The 21,342-nt window shown below is 39.4% G+C and overlaps 1 protein-coding gene across 1 annotated transcript in view; it reads right to left on the reverse strand.

The window, feature by feature from the left end:
* The window catches only part of N4BP1 (NEDD4 binding protein 1), a 48,246-nt gene that overhangs the window by 8,504 nt on the left and 18,400 nt on the right, over positions 1-21,342 (reverse strand). Inside the window, exons 2-4 of the mRNA XM_082676259.1 lie at positions 11,190-12,883; positions 3,794-3,924; positions 2,128-2,224 (exon numbers count right to left, since the gene is read on the reverse strand). Coding sequence (XP_082532385.1) covers positions 2,128-2,224; positions 3,794-3,924; positions 11,190-12,883 — 1,922 coding nt within the window. The remainder of the gene's footprint in view (positions 1-2,127; positions 2,225-3,793; positions 3,925-11,189; positions 12,884-21,342) is intronic.

The raw sequence follows: 21,342 nt of genomic DNA on the forward strand, positions 1-21,342 counted from the left end.
TAAAAGTGGTTAAAACGGGCAAGGAGGCAGGCATCCCTGGCTCAGAGAAGCTGTGTTATAAGAAAACAAAAGGATTTCCTCTTCACAGGAAAATCACCAAAGAATTTAACCAAGGCTGGGAAGCAGAAAGTTAAGCCCTTGTCAACTGAAGATCAATCTGAAATACTGAACATCTGAAATTACTAGAATAATTATAAATGAAGATCTGGTTTTCATACAATCTAACTCTTTTTCAAAATAATCTCAACCATAATTTATACATCTTTCTAGAGAAGTTGTATTATCAATAAAGGGTGGTAATAAGATAATGCATGAGGACTAGAGCAGAGAATGAATAAGGGTTGACAAGCCTGTGAAATCACTGTTAGGGTTTTAGTTGATAAGCTACGGTACTTTGGTTCTAAGAGTAGCTGCTTGACACAGTTGGCCTCGCAATGTTTTTTTCAATGCCTAAATTCACATTTTCTGCTCTGACTTAAGAAGAGATGTCCGGAACTGCCATTCAGTTTAGTCCAAGTTATAGATCCACTCAAATGCAAATTATGAAAAGATACATGGTAATCAAAAAGTTTAAGAATTAAATATTAAGGAGAATTCTATTTCATTGTTGGAGATTATTCATGTTCAAGCCCTCTTAATGAGAGATTCGTGAGGATAATATGAGTTTTATCTCCTAATCAGGATAACCGCATTTGCCTGAGGCAATGTAGACAAAGATAATGAAACAATAAAGTAAGAGAATCACTACTAGAATTAAAGGTGCAAACAACTGCTTTTATTAATAGCAGTGAGTACTTAAAAGAAGATTAAAAAACAAGCCTCATTAGTTTCAGAAATCTTAGGAAACCTTGGTAAGTAAATATGATTTAGCATTTTGGATTTATTAATAAGTATCTTAAATTATTTCTAACTGGCATGAACTGTAAGTGGTAATATCTGCCCAGACGTATTAACAAAAATAGGTAGTAAGGGCTTCCGTGCATGTACTGTGAATCAGGACTCATATTCACATCTGCTAAAAACCCAGAGAGCCATATAAATTAAGCAAAGGCCTAGCCTACACACTTGCGTATGCATTCAATTTCTGCTGGTGTGAGAATGAAGCTGCAGCGTTAGAGCATCTGAAGGTTCTTCACGAGCCTGGCGGTCTGACCTGCCTTTTCACCTGAGCACTCCACGGTCCCTACCCAGTATCTTAGAGCTGGAGCAAGGGTGGGCCCTCCATCCCACTCTCCCAGTACCTTCTCACCCACGCCCCGGCCCAAAGGTGCCCCCTCCCACACTCTTCTTCATGCCACCCCTGACTCTCCCCATCAGATCTGGTCTCTCATACCAGCCTAGTGAAGGGTAAGGGGCTGTCAGTGAGAAGGCCCTTTGGACGTTCTGCTGAATGTCCGCTGTCACCCCAAGTCCCCTTCCCTTGCTACGCCCCTCTTTTCAGCTCTCACCCATCTGACCATCACTCACTACCTTGGGTTACAAGCTAAGCACTGTCTTCAATGTGGGGGAGCACTGTGGTAGAACGCTGAGGCTAAACCACTAGGGGGCTTAAGTGCTAGAGGCCAGAGAGAAAGAAAGAGGGTGAGGGCAGGAGAGGAAAGAACAGGCAGCCACTGTTTAGGTTCCCAGACACTTGTCATCTCAGCACCTGTTCTCTGAGCAATGTAACAACCTAAGAAATGCAGCTTATTCCTATAACATGAGGGGCAGCTGAGACCATGTTCTATGATGTGGAAGAAATACTGAGGGCTCAGGCATCACAATGACAGACTAAGTCACTGGCCAAGTATAACCAGCAGGAGACAGAGGGATGTTTGAAAACCACTCTTGAGGCTGCCACACTAGGACAAGACAAACACTACTTTTAGGAAGTATCAAAAAGACTACAAACTCAATATCTGCTTTTACTTATAGATTCTCAGTCATGTTTTATTAAAAATTCTAACTCAGCAGCTTCTTTGGTAATCTCCTAAACCGTACAGCAAAGACCACTGAATGTATAACCTTAATGACCATAAATGTTAAAATTCTCAAACCCGAGCCAAGCGTGTCCACCGTCCGGTGGAGGAGGTGGTTGGCCCCTCACCACCCCACACCCACTTTAGAAAGGAAACCAGCCTTTCATACCTGTCATCATGAGAAGCAATTCTTTCTCCAAAGACCATCCGTGCAGGAGTTAAAGATAATATTCCGAGCTCCTGGAGCTGGGTTAGGAAGTGCTGTTCTGTTCATGGAATAAGTTGAATACACATTCAGAAAAAGGCTATCTTCCCAGATATTTAAATAAATGAAAGCACTCCCAAATGTTTCACCTGAAGAGTTGTGGGAAACCCTTTTTCTATTGACTCAAGAAGACTCAATGTTACTAACTTACTGGGACGGAAGGGAAAAAAAAAAATCAAGCAAGACATATACTAAGACAAATATAACATAAAAACTGACTTTAGCTATTTTTTAAACTTAAAACTGTTCAACTCATTTGCTTCTTAAATTAAGAAGAGTAAACCATAAACTTATATTTAATGGATCTTACCATTAAGAACTTTTTCACAGCCACATTACAAGCAGTAGAGGACAAAGAGAGTAAGGGCAAGAGTCCCTAGGAGGGAGGGCAGGGGTGGGAACAGGAAGAGTGACGGCAGTAGAAGCAGACAAACTGCTCTGTCCCGATCCCAGGAAAGGCAGGCTTGGTCTCTATTCCAAGAGTTTGTCAAATCTCCCTCTGGTTGGCATCCTATCTAATCTCTCTCTGTTATCTGTACAAATATTTACTGATTTTCATGGGAGTGGGTTGTGACAGAAGATAAAGGAGGGCCAAAGCCACAAACGAGTAATGGGCAAAAATGAAGCTAAAAGCTCAGAATCTAAGATCCCCACACCTACATTCCCTACAATGGTACTCACCACTGACTTAAGCTGAAGTGCCCAAACATGGTGTCTTTATGATTCTAGAAATGCACAGCACACAAGGCTTACAAGACTCTTACAGGGATCTTACTGCAAAAGTAACTGAAATGAGTGGGTCTGCCTCATTTCTCAAGTACCTTCTGTTAGGACCAATACATTCCCCTGAGTGAGGCAAACTGGGATACTTGGGAAATGTGGTTTTACCATTTCCACCTCAACAGTGACTAAGTTTTACTTCCTGCTGTAAATGTGTTGGGGGAGTCCTGTTCTCACGCTTCCTCCTCCCAATCTACCTTTTATTTCCAGGTAATCTGATGTGTTAAGCTGCCTGGCATAGCCCTTTCACTGGTTTTCCTATTACGACCCAAGAAACAAAAAACTTCAAGCTTCTCTGGAATATTTAAGGATTTATAGTAAGTTCAAATCTTTTGTGTGTGGCCTGCAGGTCAGCCACGCAGTACCATACAATTAACATAAATGACTCATATTAAGCTATTAAACAGGCTGTTAAAAAGGCATTCTCTTTGAGGGTTCCAAATTTATCAAATGGCCATTTTCAAAAATACTGTTTAAAGAGTAAGAAACCCAGGCTACTAGAAAGACATATTTAATCAACTTTTTAGAAAGTCAAAGAAAATTTTTGTGATATATAATGAAGTCTAATATAACTTTCTATATAAACAGCTATTTAACTTTCCATCCTTCCCCCAAGTATTTCTTATGCTGTAATACTCTTCAACTGATTTTTTTTTACTGGGTGCAAAGAATTTACAGTTTTGTTTTTAAAGTTGCTGCACATGACTCTATTCTAAGTAGTGTGTGTTGCAATTACAAGCCAACTCATTAAATACCTAATTAGTAATCTGGAAAAATCAGTTTGCCTCACCTGTGACATTAGGATCACGCCTTGTTCTCCACTGCGGGACAAATACAGTGATGTTTCTGTTGCCAAGCTTCCAAAAATATTCAACCGCAATCGCAATTCCACGACAAGAAAAGAACTTTTTCAGACCATGGCTATATGAGAAAAAGTAAAATTTATTTCAGTTTAAAGCATGTTTAAAGTATGTTAAGTTTCACCATGATAACTTTAATAATTAATTATTTAATTTAATAATTTCCTTTAATAGTCTGCTGCTCTGCAAAGCCAAGAGAGGACCCATGATAGGAGGTAGGATTCTTAATAGCTCTGTGATTTCTGTTGTATTTTATTCAGCTGATTTAATTGAGTGCCCTTTTGTGGTAGAAGGCAGTTTTAGCTTTAGGGGAATACTTGTTTATTACACCTTTTTTTTTTTTTTCCTGCAGTAAAAAACACAGGCTCCGGACGCACAGGCTCAGTGGCCATGGCTCACGGGCCCAGCCGCTCCGCGGCATGTGGGATCTTCCTGGACCGGGGCACGAACCCGTGTTCCCTGCATCGGCAGGCGGACTCTCAACCACTGCGCCACCAGGGAAGCCCTTATGACACCTTTTATTTTTGTTTTCAGATAAAGAGACCTAGTCCACGGGCCTCTAAGAATGTTCTATGAATTTTATGAAGGAATTTGTTGCTGAAGCAGAAGCAGCTGCGATCAGAACTATTCCATGACAGGGTCCTCACCACCACAACTTCCAAAGGCTTCGCGAATGCCTGTGGCTCCAGGAGGGCTGCATCCCCTTTTCTGGAGAACTGTGAAAGTGACTCAGTTTACAGCTTCCAGGAAACAAGTTGAGGGCAAGGCTCAAATGAAACTACCTGGGGGCCATGGCTGTGATTTTGTTGAACGAAGCAGAAAGCAGGCAGAAAATAAACACGGGACAGTACTGAACATGACTGAGTACACTTTTTCTGCAAAAGGCCAGGCACTGTCTGCTGCGCCACGGTTGAACTGTCAACCGTAAGTAAAGGGGTGTAGCTAAATTCCATGTTTATAAAAACAGGTGGTGGCCAGATTTGGCCCCTAACTTGTAACCCCTGGTATAGAGGATTAAAAGCTGTTCCCCACCCCAAAACCTGGTAACAAATTTCAAAAGAAAAGAAGAAAAATATTTAAAATTTATTCTCCAGCAGTTAAGTAAAAGTAAAGGTTTTATTTAAAAAGTGTTTTTAAAAGTTTGAAATTTTGCAGGTAGTAATCCATTTGTCTACTCATGAGTATTAGAAAAAGGGAGAAATCCCTGTGATGTTACAGTTGAGATTAGCATAATCTGTCCTCACTGCTTCAATGATCGCCTATGAGGCAATGACAGGAAATTCTGCATCTTCAGTCCTGTCTTCTCACATCTCAAAACCACTTGGCAGGTACTTCCTTCATTTGGAGCTCTGCCTCCTCAGGCACAAAGTGTCCCAAGTCACCCCCAGGCTCTGCTAATTCTAACCCACCTGCACTGACTCCAGTCAGACTGACCCTGAAATGCAGCCATGCAGTCTCTGACTCTGCTCAGGGCCTTCTACAGCATCATTCTTCTACACAAATCCAGTGCCTGGCTTCCAGGGCGCCCCCACACCTGACTAGTCAGATGGGATCTGGCCAAAGCATACCTTCTGCTTCCACCACCATCCGTCATCACACTCTGGATTTTGGCCCAGGTGGTCTTGCCATTTGACTCTTCCTGGATTCTGAGCTTTTTCTTCTCTCTTAAACCTCCTCCCCGAATGCCCTCAGGACCCAAGGCCAGTCACTCTTCTTCTATGAAGCTGTCTCTAGACACAGGCCCTCAACCATCCCTCTTCTTTTCTCTGACTTGCTATCTTGTACTGTGCACCAGAACCACAGAACTTAGGAATGCGTTTAAAAGTCACATTAGAGATAAAAAGAATGAAACACCTCTCGAGAGACAGAGCCACTTGCCCAGCTTGCACTGTCAGAGGGTGGATGAGCTGGGATTAGACTGACATTTCCTCACTCCTGGGCCAGCGCCCTTTCAACTATCCCCCCAGTGGTACTGTCCCCAACTAAATCTACATTCTCATGGAGCAGGAATGGGCTGGACCTGTAAGAAACATCTAAAGTCCAGAAGAGTGGCTCAGAAATGCCTCCTTTTAGAGGCTAAAGCCCACTCTCTTCTCAGTGAACCATAAATAAGAGACTGCACAGGCATCAGCTATACCCCAGAAAACGTATGCAAGTAAACAAACCCATTCTTGATGAAATAACTTAGCAGTGGTTTATTTATAAAAAAGCATTTAAATATGGCAAGAATGTAGCAATATGACATTTATTACTGGGGCAGGGGGGGTAGTTTTTGTACAGGGGGTCTTACCCTTGAGATAAACGCACTAAAAAAGCTTATAAAGTGCCTTCTTAGTTTATTCATCAGACACAAATGTGTATGAACTCTTTTTCTCCTCCTTTCCTTAAATGCTTCTGTTGATGGAAACAGTAGAAACTGGGTGGAAATAAAGTCCCCAGTCCATTACCTCGGGTCACTAAAGAAAAGGAGGGAAATGACAGTAGATAAAATTCTGCTGCCCTGGACCCCTCACAAGCTTAGAGGGGGAAAGTGGAGTTTCTAGAATCATTAGCACTAAAACAAATTTCCAAAGGGTTAGTTATCCTCAGTGATAAGATCAAATCATTTTTAATACCCTGAAAAATCTCTAGCGCTGTTTTAGGAATAAATAGCAGTTCAAAATTCTGGTAGAGAACAAATGGACTCATCCATAAAACAACAGAAACAAAATCAAGTGGAGCCAAATTACTGACCTTAAAATAATACGAAGCGTCCTTGACCTTGCCTACTTTTACTCTCACACCCTGACCAGGCAAAAAATGTGCTGTCTCCTAGCCTCCCTGCAATCAAACCAGAGCAACTTGCTGACAGGTAAACTCAGACCAGTGGTCTTTTCGGACTCAGAGACAAAGGGTATACGTACAATAACACCTCTCTACATCTGTGAAGGCCAAAGCTCTGGGGTTCGCAGATCCAAACATAGAATTAACAGATATTAAGCCTGAGAAGCCAGATGTGCAGGCTCTCAAGGGAGATTTAAACTCCTGTTTCCATAAACTTGGGAACAACTTATAATATCTGGTTGCTTTCCATATTGTAGCAGACAGTCAACTAGAAAGAGGGCCCAAAGCAGAGAGGAGGTGGGTGATAAATACCTGATAAACACTCATGGCCATCACAGAACCAAGACAGGGCAGTGTGGGAAAAGAGTGAGAAACCTTTTGAGTTACCCAGGAAAGAATAATCCCTTTCTATAGCTTCCACTTAATAAAAATAGCCATGGAACCCTGATATAGAAAGACTAGCATGAAAAATGGTTAAAATGTAGAGGCAAGTGAAGGGACAAACCTCATCTACATGGAAAATTATCTACACAGATAAGTCAGGTGCTCTTATGCTGAAGTTTCAAACTGACAGAGACCGAGTGTTATCTGGCCTCCATGGTGATGCCTAGCCACACACAAACAATTTCCATTTACTCATCGTTTGACTCACTCGTGGTGACAAATGGGAAAAACCAAGTAGAGATATGCATAATCAGCAGCATTAAGTAGGGTATTTTGGAATTTCTCACGGTGTGTTATAAACTGCAGACACCACACTGGACAGACAAATAAACAAGGCTCTGCAGAAACCCAGGGATGGGTGGGCCTGAATGGCTCTAAGGTGGGGTTCAAACCTATTGCTTAAGAACTCAAATTTCCTTTTTAACTACTTCCTCAACTAGCTGGGTCAAATTAGCGAGGTTTACTCAGCAGTGCCTGAGCAACTCAAGACTTAGGTATCCAATGTTGCCAAGGCCTAAAAGTTCAACCTCAGCTTCTGTGGGAAGAGGCAGGGTGTGTGATGGCTCTGGAGAGTAATATCATGGGCCCAAATCTCATATCTGCATAATCTTGGACAAGATTTTTAGGCCATATCATATTATATACATTACAGATTAATTTTTACTTCACAAAACTGGTGTGAAGATGATATTTTAAAAGATAAAGTTGAGCACCTGACACATAACAAGTGTTTGTTTTAAGATTCCAAATACTTGGGGGCTTCCCTGGTGGCGCAGTGGATAAGAATCCGCCTGCCAATGCAGGGGACACGGGTTCGAGCCCTGATTCAGGAAGATCCCACATGCCGCGGAGCAACTAAGCCCATGCGCCACAACTACTGAGCCTGCACTCTAGAGCCCGCAAGCCACAACTACTGAGCCCGCATGCTGCAACTACTGAAGCCCGTGCGCCTGGAACCCATGCTCCGTAAGAAGAGAAGCCACCGTGATGAGAAGCCAGCGCAATGCAACTAAGAGTAGCCCCGGCTCGCCGCAACTACAGAAAGCCTGAGCGCAGCAACAAAGACCCAATGCAGCCAAAAATAAATAAAAATAAAATAAATAAATTTATTTAAAAAAACAGACTCCAAGTATTTGTTCAAATGTAATCCAAATTGATTAGTAGAATAGCAGTTGGAATAGCAATATAAATGGGTGGTGAAAAATCATTTAAACAATCCTAATCTTTCTTAGTCTTTAATTCATTGATTCATTCAAGCCATCGTCACCAATTGGCTACTATGTGCCAGGCACCATGGACCTTGGGGGTAGTTGAGGGAACAGAACAGACACGCATCGCTTCTTTTATGGAAGTTATAGTCTATAATTCACATATAATATTGAAGCAGTTGATTTAGAATAATAATTTTTTCTGACTTAAAAAAATTAAGGTGAAATTCACATAACATAAAATAATCATTTTAAAGTGAACAATTCAGTGGCATTTAGTACATTCACAATGTTGTGCAACCACCATTTATATCTTATTCCAAAACATTTCCATCACTCCAAAATAAAACCCTGTACCCATTAAAGAGTTTCTTCCCAGAATAAGAGTTAATTTTAATTACTGATGTTTTCAGATCAATCTACATCAAATTAAGTATAAGTCTGTCTTCTTAGGATAATACATCCTTTGTAAAAGAGTTGCTTTTGAGACACCTGTGAATTCAAAGAAAATCGAAATCCTCTCTCAAATAATCAGCTTATGGTTTCCCTTAGTGCACTAATTCAGCGGTTTTCAAAAGAAATGGTACTGTACTGAAGGGTGTTAGGAAATATGTGACACTGTTTTGGGGTGTCACAATGGCCGGAGGGCAGTACGGGCAAAGTAGGAGGGACTAGATATGCAAAACACCCTGTCCTGGATAGCCAGTGCCACGCTAAATTCCAATAGTGACCCCTTTGAGAAATATACTAGTTACCACAAAAAGGTTTTTTAAAAGTGTCATTATCACTGCTCATTCTACCTTAATTTGCATTTCTTAGTCTTTGAACACCAATTTGGGAAATCTCTCCATACACAGAAAAATGAGAAAGGATTAATATTACTCATAATCGTGACCTAAATTTTATATCATCATTTGGCTCAAGAAATTGTAACAAGGAGGAACTACTGTGGGGCTTGGACTGTGAGTGATTGAAATTGCACTTTACATTTTTACTTAGATAATGCTATGCAGCTGTGGGTCATTTGCTGGGTTTCCCCCAAAAGAACTGCCAAAAAACAAAGTGAAATGACAATAAACAGTATTATTTGGAAATGAAGACAAGTATATTACACATTTTTACTGCCTATATTCAAACTTTAACATATGAAATGCTGGCATTTTCTTCTTTTTTTGACAGCAAAGTACAGCACCATTCAAAAAAATAAAAATCAAAAGAATCCCTGCATTTTAAAAAATAGATACTAAAATATTTATAGATGGAAATGAAATATCTGAGAATTCCTTCAAAATGGGTGAAAGGCAGCAGGTGGGGGTATAGGTGAAACAATGTTTGAAATGATGAAACAAGATGGGCCATGTATGTGATGGGCACATGCGAATCCCAAATGGAATTTCGCACATGCGAATCCCACATGGAATTCATCCTATTATCTTCTTGTGAATTTCTTTGAAAATTCTAACCAAAAAAAAAATCAACAAAACAAAAAATAATGAATACATAATAAATGTGTATTTTAATAATAAAATTCACTTTATTTTTCAATTTTATCAAGTATTCCTGAAAAATCAGGGGATTAACTGATCTTTTAGAACTCCTAGGAAAGAGGTCACATAAACATTCAGCAATTCAGAAAAGTACAGCTGACCCTTGAACAACACAAGGTCTGAACTTCAAGGTCCACTTAAACGTGAATTATTTTTTCCAGTAGTAAATACTACAGTACTGTATGATCCAAGGACTCAGAACAGCTTTATGGAGGGCCGAATAGTAAAGTTATTTTGCCTGGGCAGAGGGTCGGTGCCCCCTAACCTCACATCGTTAAAGGGCCAGTTGTATTTCAACGACTTCATTCCATGTCCAATGTCCATCGTTAAAGGGCCAATTGTATTTCAACGACTTCACTCCATGTCAGAAGGTCCTGCCAACCTTCCATGCCCCATTTCTTGAACTGCAGCTACTTAAATGCTACACCTTGAAGACTTCTTCAAAATCAGTGGAGTAACTGGTTTTGAAAACCGGAGGGAGACTACCTAGCAGTTGTTGAAATGGCGTGATAAAGATGTCCTTTAGGACGGGGCAAAAGGCTGTAGCAAGTGAAACTCAGGAGGCCGAAACCTGCCTGATGTCAAACAGCTGGTCCACAGTGAGGTGGAGACTCTCTGACCCCCAAACTCTCCTTAGTCACTATATCAAACCGCCCCTTAGAGAACAAATCCAATCCCACACTGGAAGTATAAAATCAGAATCCTAAGAGGGTTCCAAGACAGGCTAAATGGAAACGATCATTTAACTCCTTTTACTAAAAACAAATATACAAACTTTTAGTAGGAGCAGAGGCCCATAAAGAAGCCCAAACTGAAGAATTTCCTTAGAAAGGAAATTGCTATCACTCTATCAACAAAAGTATAACAGGAGTACATCACACCTATTATCCCTGCACATACATGGCTAAAGACCTGGCATGCTGTACATAAAAAGAAAAAATCTCTTTTTTGTCTTAAGCTTCATCCTCGTATTCAAAACCGAATGGTGTTCATGGCATTAAGAACCTAAGGATTTAAAAGTCTCTTTACTGCTTATCACTGGGAAACGCAATGTGAAAAGGCAAGTTTTCTATCATTCCTTGCTCTCAGAAATACAGGTTCAGCAGAGTGAAGAAAGAGTTTATACGATGCCAGAGGGTGGAATAACAAAACTTTCCCAATCAGCTGTTTTCTTCTTTCTTTTTGTCAGGTAAGGCTATAGGTCAACTACACAGACACACAGGATAGTTCCTACAAACACATGCAATTCTGAGACATGGCTAAGAGGCCTACTGAAAACGATAATTTGAAGAGAGTGGACTTACGTAATTGCAACATTGCTCCCATCTATAACAATGTGCTTCAAATCCGTCCTCCCTGGTTCATTTTTTAATTCCAGCTTGTAGGGCACTTTCAGAGTATCTCGAAATCTTTGAACCCCAGTAACTGAGGAATCGATGTGCTCAGAAGGTCCTGCCAACCTTGCATCAGTAACTGAAGGTAACAGTTGGGGCAGCGGCATTGGTGGAGAAAGGGGTGGACAATTTGGCTTAGACTGAGGAGAGGCACAACACCTCGAGCGGTTTTCACAGGCAGACTTCATATTATTTGGAAGCAAGGGTTCTGCTTGCTGCTGCACACCATTTTCAGGAAAAACTGGAATTCTGGGCTGGTGACTTGAAGCTCCTCTTGAAACAAAACTGACAATTTCTTTGGGACTTGAAGGGGCTAGAGAGGGTAAAAGGCCATCAGTTTCAAGGTCCATATTACAAAGGTAGCTCTGATTTGAACTCCAGATTTCTTGTTTCTGTTCTATTGGCACTGTTCTGAAACTATTAATTTTGCAATTTGAGGTACATGGTTTCGATTCTACTTTGAATGGTAACTGAGAAAAATTTTCTACCATATTTTGCTGTGTGTGAGTCTGTGTTTTCTTTGGAGTGGAATCTGCTGTAAGCTCATTTATGCTGCTACAAACACCTTTATTTTTGGTTCTCTTGGTCTCTGGATACACAGTACCAGGTGGAAATTCTCTGTCTTCTTGGACTCTTTTATTTTCCTTTTCAATTTCCTCCAAGAGTAATAATGGTTCAGTAGACGGCCCATACTCCCTAATGACCTTTTCTACAATTTCTTGGGAATAGCCCATGGTTTTAAAAAAGTTTACAAGGATGTTGTATTCCATTTCCTCAGTAGTGTCTTTTACATCTGGACTTAAATTTTCAGCATCAGTAGAAGAATCAGATAGGTCAATGATGACACTTCCAGCTAATGTCTTACCATCATGTAAAAGCTCTCCCTCTTGAACATTTTCCAAAGAAAACTGTTTCTTGGTATGCCTTTCTTCAGAATCAGAAAACCTCCTTTTGTGACACACTCTGTCTTTGGAAAGCGCCTCTTCATCTGGCATTACACCATTTATTGGAACAAAAAGTACATCCTGTGAACTAGAAAAGACTGTGTCCATTTGTTTTGTAAGCTCAGAAACAGGAGTCCCAGCTTTATTTCTTGCCTCTTCCTGCAAAACAATTTCATCTCTGGAAATATTCAGCCCTGTGGCAGCATTCTGTGTAAACTCTGTTTGTTTAGAATCTCTAATTTCAATTACGTCATCATCTCCTGTTTCAAATAGATTCTCCTCACCTTGGGTGAGTGCCAAAAGTTCTTTTTTCAAGGAAGTGGGTAAAATCAACAAGTCCATTGTGTAACTGTCTGCACGAGCTTCAACAAATTGTTTAAATTCCCTTTTTACCTCTGATTCTTTTTGGCTGTTGGGTAGGTTCTCATTATTCTCGAAGAGCTTTACAAACTGCTGAATGTGACTCCTAGCCATGACCACAGCTTCGGCACTTCCTCTGATGCCAAGAAGACCGATGTCGAGAATGCAGAGATCGGCACAGGTGTCCTGAATCAAGCTCTTCAGAAACAGGCTCTGTGCCCCAACAAAAATGCAGTGCATGGCCTTGGGGTAACATTCTCTTTCTTCTAGTTCGGGTTCACAGATTCCTTTAATATATTCCTGTAAAGAGAAAATAAGAAATTAGATCAATTTTCAAAAGCTCCTTACAGCACATTACTATGTTACACATGAAATTACCAATATCAAGCTGCACAAAAGTCAAAAGCATGCTAACATCCTTGGAAAAAATACCACGTTTTAACTGAAATATTTAAAATAACAGATATAAGTCACTTAATTGTTTTCAGGGAACTGAAAACTTTGCATCTAAGTCTAAAAGGTAGGTATGTATAACATTTTCAATAGTGTATCTTGCAATGTGATCTTAGGAGTTTGCCCAGCTGCACAGTGGACAATGACAAGACTGGATTTATTTATGTCTATAAAGAATAAACATCTTTGCTTGTTACTAGTCATTTATTACTACTATGACATAATTAAGAGAGAAGATAATCAAATCAAATGATTTACTCTAGAACAAACCTTGACTTTTGTTTTGCTACTATTGTTTCCAGATGAAACAGACTGATTTTTTTGAAGGCATTTAATAACAAGATCAGTTTAACAAAAAAATTCTTCTAGCTGGCTGGAACAATGTATATACCCTATATACTTTTACATCTGTTTTCCAAGAAGACCAGACTATTTAAATGTAGATCTAAATATAAAGAACCACAGAATGCTGAATAGTACTGCCTTTCTCAGATATAAAGCTACGGTTTCCAGTGAAATTTGATATTGAAAGAGGCCTGAAGGAGGTAAAAAAGGGAACTGGGTTCTTAAGCAATTAGGTTGCCACTGGAGGCTGAAGTGTGAATCAAGTAAACATGCAAAAAGCACTCCCACAAACAATGGAGCATACTTGTTAATAACCTGGGCACTGGAGCCAGTTCCTAGGCTCAAATTCCAGCCATGCAACTGGTGACCTTGCTCAAGTTACCTAACCCTTCTGAGCCCAGTTTCTGCAACAGTGAAAGAGAGAGAGGCTAGTGCAATCTCAGGTGTTTTGAGGAAATTCAAAGAAATAATAAATGTAAAGTTCTGACAATAGTGTCTCACACGTGCTTACTAAATAATAAACACTGTTACTTCAAATTATCAGTGAGAGCTTTCTGGACAGACATCTGTAAGAAATGAGCCTGGCGATATCTGATCTATACTTTACACTAAAATCAGAATGGCGTTATCCAAAATGGTGCTATTTTAAAAAGTTCAACCTGTGCAACCGGTTACAATGAGGCTTTACAAACTTGCACGTACTATGTACACTTGCTGTTATAATGGCCACATGTCCTCCACTAGAATTTATATACAAATGTGTACATATTCCTTGTTTACACATGAACTACAAGATTCCTACAAGGAAATGGAACACCAGAAATACAAGGAAAACATCAAGGGGAAAAGCTCAACCCACGCACTATAATAATGTTCAGTCATGAATTCTTTACTCTCTTATGTTCTTTTGGATAAACGTGGAATATCTATGGGCTTGGTGGTATGAATGAATCCTTTGTCAAGTAAGTGGCTTGCAAATATTTTCCCCTTATCTATAGTTTGTCTTTTCATCCTCTTTTGTGACAGAAAAAGTTTTTGATTTTAAGGAAGCCCATTTATTGGTTTTTTCTTCATCAAGACTTAGGTCCCAAAGATTTCTCATGTGTTAGCATCTAAAAGTTTTACATTTAAATCTATAATCCATTTTGAGTTCATTTTTGTTATCAAATGTGAGGCTTTGTTCGAGGTTCATTTTTTGCTTATGGATATCTAGTTGCTCTAGCATCATTTCCTGAAAAGACTATCTTTTCTCTATTGAATTGCTTTTGCCTGTTTGTCAAAAATCAGTTGGCCAAACTTGTGTGGGTCTATATCTGGGTTTCCTATTCTGTCCCATCAACTTATGAATTTATCCCTTCACCAATACCAGTCTTGACTATTATAATTATCTAATGTCTTAAAATTGGACAATGACTGCTCCCACTTTATTCTTCTTTTAAAAATTATTTTTAGCTATTTTAGTTTCTTTGCCTTTCCAAATCAAATTTTAGCATAATCTTATTTAGCAATTATGTTAAACTTGCACATTGATTTGAGGACAAGTGACATCTGCTGACTCTTCTGATGCATGAACATGGTATGTCTCTCCAGTTCTCCAGATCTCTGCTTTCTTTCATCACTGTTTTATAGTTTTGAGTCCTATACACATTTTATGAGGTTTACGCCCAAGTATTTCATTTTTTTGAGCAACTGAACATGGCACTGCATTTTAATTTTGGTTCCTATGTGTTCATTGCTAATAAATAGAAATACAATTGATTTTTGTATATTGGTCATATATCCTGTGACCCTGCTGATCATATTTCTAATTCTAGGATTTTTTTCTTCTAGATACCCTGGGATTTTCTATGCAGACAATTATGTCATTTCCTTTTGTTTTTTTTTTCTGATCTATATGCCTTTTACTTTCTTGCCTTATTGTACTGGTAGAACTTCCAGCACTGTGCTGAAAAGCAGTGGTGAGAGCTGACATGCTTGCTTTCGTTCAGTCTTTGGAGAAAACATTCAATCTTTCACCATTAAGTTAAACTTTTTGTAGATATTCTTCATCAAATTAAGGAAGTTACCCTATATTCCTACTTTTCTAGGAGCATGAACATGAAACATGAGTGTTGAAACTTGTTAAATGCCTTACTAAATCAACTGATGTAATCATGTTATGATTTCACTTCTTCAGCCTGTTCGTATGATAGATTACATTAACTGATTTTTCAATATTTAACCAGCCTTCTATCCCTGGAATAATCACCGCTTGGTCATGATGTATAATTTTTTTATACATTGATGGATTCTATTTGCTATATTTTGTACTGCTTTGTCTGGTTTTAGCATCGGGAAAATACTGATTACGAATGAATATAGGAGTGTTCTCTGCTCTTGTATTTTCTAGAAGAGATTGTGCAGAATTGGTGTTAACTCTTTTAAACACTTTGTAGACTTCTCCAGTGAAACAGCTTGGCCCAGCAATTTCTTTCTTGAGAATTTTTTTTTTAGTATTTATTTATTTGGCTGTGCCGAGTTTCAGTTGCAGCACATAGGGTCTTTATTGTCGCACGCAGGAGCTTCATTGCAGCATGCGGAATCTAGTTTCCCCGACCAGGGATCGAACCCAGGCCGCCTGCATTGGGAGCGCAAAGTCTTAACCACTGGATGACCAGGGAAGTCCCTTTTATGAGAATTTTATTTTATTTTTTTTTAACATCTTTATTGGAGTATAACTGCTTTACAATGTTGTGTTAGTTTCTGCTGTATAACAAAGTGAACCAGCTATATGTATACATATATCCCCATATCCCTTCCCTCTTGCGTCTCCCTCCCACCCTCCCTATCCCCCACCGCCATCTAGGTGGTCACAAAACATTGAGCTGATCTCCCTGTGCTATGAGGCTGCTTCCCACTAGCCATCTATTTTACATTTGGTAGTGTATATATCTCAAAGCTACTCTCTCACTTTGTCCCAGCTTACCCTTCCCCCTCCCCGTGTTCTCAAGTCCATTCCCTGCATCTGCATCTTTATTCCTGTCCTGCCCCTAGGTTCTTCAGAACCATTTTTTTAAAAAGATTCCATATATATGTGTTAGCATACAGTATTTGTTGTTCTCTTTCTGACTTACTTCACTCTGTATGACAGTCGCTCGGTCCATCCACCTCACTACAAATAACTCAATTTCATTTCTTTTTATGGCTGAGTAATATTCCATTGTATATATGTGCCACATCTTCTTTATCTATTCATCTGTCAATGGACACTTAGGTTGCTTCCATGTCCTGGCTATTCTAAATAGTGCTGCAATGATCATTGTGGTACACGACTCTTTTTGAATTATGGTTTTCTTAGGGTATATGCCCAGTAGTGGCACTGCTGGGTCATATGGTAGTTCTATTTTTACTTTTTTAAGGAACCTCCATACTGTTCTCCAAAGTGGCTGTATCAATCTACATTACTCTCTCCAGCATTTATTGTTTGTAGGTTTTTTGATGATGGACATTCTGACCGGTGTGAGATGATACCTCATTGTAGTTTTGATTTGCCTTTCTCTAATGATTAGTGATGCTGAGCATCCTTTCATGTGTTTATTGGCCATCTGTATGTCTTCTTTGAAGAAATGTCTATTTAGGTCTTCCGCCCATTTTTGGATTGAGTTGTTTGTTTTTTTGATATTGAGGTGCATGAGCTGCTTGTATATTTTGGAGATTAATCCTTTGTCAGTTGCTTCGTTTGCAAACATTTTCTCCCACTCTGAGGGTTGCCTTTTTGTCTTGTTTATGGTTTCCTTTGCTGTGCAAAAGCTTTTAAGTTTCGTTAGGTCCCATTTGTTTATTTTTGTTTTTATTTCAATTTCTCTAGGAGGTGAGTCAAAAAGGATCTTGCTGTGATTTGAGAATTTTAAAATTATTAATTCAATTTCCCTAACAGCTGTAGGTCTTATTCAAATTATCTATTTCATATTGGGTAAGTTATGGTAGTCTCCACTTTTTGAGGAATTGGCTAATTTCATCTAAGTTGTCAAATTTACGTGTGTAAAGTTGTAGGATTTCCTTATCTTTTTGATGTCTGCAGGGTCTGTAGCTGATATCCTGATTATTAGTAATTTATGTCTTCTTCAGTGTTGCTGAAGTTTGTCAATTTCACTGACTTTTTCCCCTAAAGAACAAGCTTGTTGTTTCATCGAGTTTATTATTTCTGTATTTTCAACTTCACTGACCTCTGCTCTTTATTTCCTTCCCCTTGCTTACTTTGAGTTTATTTTACTCATCTTTTTCTAGTTCCTAGAGGTGAAAGCTTAGATTATTGATTTGAGACTTTTCTTCTTTTTTAATGTAATATGTGTTATAAATTTCTCTTTCAGGGGACTTCCCTGGTGGCGCAGTGGTTAGGAATCCACCTGCCAATACAGGGGACAGGGGTTCAATCCCTGGTCCGGGAAGATCCCACATGCCACGGAGCAACTTAGCCCGTTCGCCACAACTACTGAGCCTGCGCTTTAGAGCCCGCAAGCCACAACCACTGAGCCCGTGTGCCACAACTACTGAAGCCCATGTGCCTAGAGCCCGTGCTCCGCAACAAAGAGAAGCCACCGCAATAAGAAGCCCACGCACCAAAACGAAAAGTAGCCCCTGCTCACCGCAACTAGAGAAAAGCCCATGCGCAGCAACGAAGACCCAATGCAGCCAAAAATAAATATATTTTTAAAATTTAAAAATATTTCTCTTTCATCACTGCTTTAGCTACATCTCACAAATTTTAATATATATTATTTTCATTTTCCTTCAGCTCAATGTATTTTAAAATTTCTCTTCAAATTATCTAATATTCAGAGGTCTGTTGTTGAGTTTCCAAGTATTTGGATATTTTCTTGTTATCTTTCTGTTACTGATTTCTAGTTTGATTCCTTTGTGGTCAGAGAACACACTCTATATGATTTCAGTTCTTTTGAATTTGTTGAGATTCGTTTTATGCCCAGGTTATAATCTATCATGATATACATTCCGTGGGCATTGAAAAGAATGTGTATTCTGCTGTTGCTGGACAGAGTGTTCTATAAACATCAATTAGAACCTGGTTGGTTGGCGGTGTTGAGTTCTCTTATATCCTTGCGGATTTTCTGTCTCATGGTTCTATCAACTGTTGAGAGAAACATGTTGAAGCCTCCAACTATTACTGTAGGTATGTCAATTTCTCCTTTCAGTTCTACCAGTTTTTAACTATTTTGCAGCTCTATTATTAGGAATATACACATTTAGCAATGTTATATCTTTTCAGTAAATTGACCCTCTCTTTGCTCTGAAGGCTATTTTGTCTGACAGTAATATTGCCACTCCAAGCTTCCTTTTGGTTAATGTTTACACAGTATATTTTCCCCTCCTTTTAATTTTAACTTACCTGTATCATTATATTTGAAATAAGTCTCTTGAAGACAACACACAGTTTGGTTGTTTTTTAAATCCATTCTGATAATCTCTTTTAAATTGGTGTGTTTAGACTGTTTAATTTCAATGAAAGTATCAGTAAGTTTGGATTTAAGTCTACCATTTGTTTGTTTTCTGCCTGTTCCCTATTTTTAATTCCTTTTTTCCCTATCTGGCCTTCTTGTGCATTATGCAAACATTTTTTAGTATTACAATGTAATTTATTGCATTTTTACTGTATCTCTTTATGTAGTTTTTAAAGTAGTCATGCGATCAATTACATATTTAATTTTCACAGTCCACTTAAAATCAGTAGTCTATCACTTCAATAGGAATGTATAAACCTTACCACCCATACTATTCGTGTTTTTTATTTTCTATATCTTATGATGCTTTGACATCTTGGGAGGCCTTTCAGACCTGGGGAGAGACTCACCCGCCCAGCTAGCTAATTCCTAGGAGTTGTGGCCAGCCTGCTTACAGCATGCCTTTCGAGTACAGTGCTGTGCCCCCACCCCTTCTCCTTATCTAATTCACAAATCAAGTCCTGTATCAAGCCAGGACCAGGTACCAAACAACTAAGGGCATCCCCTATGCCCCAAAGCTGGCAGGGATTATCCAAACTAGCCAGTCCTAAACTGTTTACCCTGCTATGCCTTTCCCCTTACTCCTGCTTCTGCCTCCTGCCAAAAACCTGATGGCCCTGCAAGGTGAGGCATGCCCTCTTGTCTTGGGAAATGTTAAACTCTTCTTTCAATGGCATTGACTTCTCCGTGCCATCACTCAGTCACCTCCATAATTTAAACTCCTGTGGGTATAAATTTTAGACCACCACCATCATATGGGTTCCTTTACCCTCAGTCTCTACCCTCCCTGCTCTCTCTTGTATGTTACAGCTATCTCATCAATTCCACGTACATACATTTGAAATCCTATCAGATGATGTCATAAATTTTACTTTCAACCATTAACTCACTTTAAAGAACTCAACAGGAGAAAGTAATCTATTGTATTTACCCAGATATAGTATATCATTTCTGTCTGAAGAACTTCCTTCAGCAATTCTTTTCCAGCAGGCTACTGGCAATGATTTTAGTGTTTTCTTCAACCGAGAATGCTTTATCATGCTTTATTTCACTTTCATTTCACTTGACAGAAAATTCTTGGTTAAAAGTCCTTTTCTTTCACCACTTAAATAATATTGTGTCACTTCTCTGGTCTCCATGGTTTCTGATGAGAAATCTGTACTCACTGTAGTTGCTGTTCCCTGAACTGTGTTTTTGTCTTGATACTTTCATGATTTTTAATGTGTCTTCAGTTTTCAGCAGTGTGGTTATGACATGCTTGGTGTGGAATTCTTTGAGTTTATTATGCTTGAGTTCACAGTTTCTTGAATCATTATGTTTACATCTTCTGCCAAACTTGGGAAGTCTTCAGCTATTATTTCTCCAAATATTTTGTTTAGCACCACACTTTCTCCTCTACTCACCTTGTTCAGATTAGATAACTTCCATTGTTCTATCTTCAAGTTCACTGACTACTCCGTCATCTCCATTTAAAAACTGAGTTCAGGGACTTCCTGATGGTCCAGTGGTAAACAATATGCCTTCCAGTGCAGCGGATTCAGGTTCGAGCCCTCGTCAGGGAACTAAGATCCCACGTGCCACAGGGCAACTAAGCCCTCGCGCCACAACTACTAAGCTCGCACGCCTTAACTAGAGAGCCTGCATGTTGCAAACTACAGAGCCCACGCACCACAAATACAGAGCCCACACACTCTAGAGCCTGCACGCCACAACTAGAGAAGAGAAAACCTGCACTCCACAACTAGAGAGAAACCCGTGTGCCACAACGAAGAGCCCTCACGCTGCAATGAAAGATCCTGTGTGCTGCAACTAAGACCTCACGCAGCCAAAAATTAATTAATCTTTAAAAAAATAAAAACTGAGTTCATCCAGAGAGGTGTTATTTAGGTTACTGTAGTTTTCAGTTCTAACCTTTCCATTTGGTTCTTTATGTCTTCTATTTCTTCGCTGAAACTTTCTCTTTTACTATTAGCTTTAAGAGTACTTGTGATTGCTTGTTGGAGCATTTTTATAATACATGTCTTAAATTCTTTGTTAAATAATTCCAACACCTGTGTCATCCTGGCACTGGTGTCCACTGTTTTTTCTCATGAGATTTGGTATTTTCCTCGGTCTTCATATGCCAAGTAATTCTGTATTGTATCCATTTTGAATATTATGAGTTCTGTGTCTTGTTTAAACCCATGATGAATGTCAACATTTCTGTTCTAGCAGGTAATTGACCTAGTTAGATTCAGGTTGCAAGCTGTACCCAGTCTTCTGTGAGCTGTGGTTCCAATATCAGTTCAGTTTTTAAAGCCTCTGCAGTGCTATTTGTATCTGTCCCACATGTGCAATACCCAGTGGCCAATCTGGGACCTGGATGGTGGTTTTTCTATTGTTCTCAAAAGTCTTTGTTTTGCTGATAAGGAGTAGATCCATGCATGTGTGTAGCTTGGGGATGAACCTAGGAGATCACACACAACT

The sequence above is a fragment of the Grampus griseus genome (genome assembly GCF_964374135.1).
Source record: "Grampus griseus genome assembly, chromosome: 19".
Lineage (NCBI taxonomy): Eukaryota > Metazoa > Chordata > Mammalia > Artiodactyla > Delphinidae > Grampus > Grampus griseus.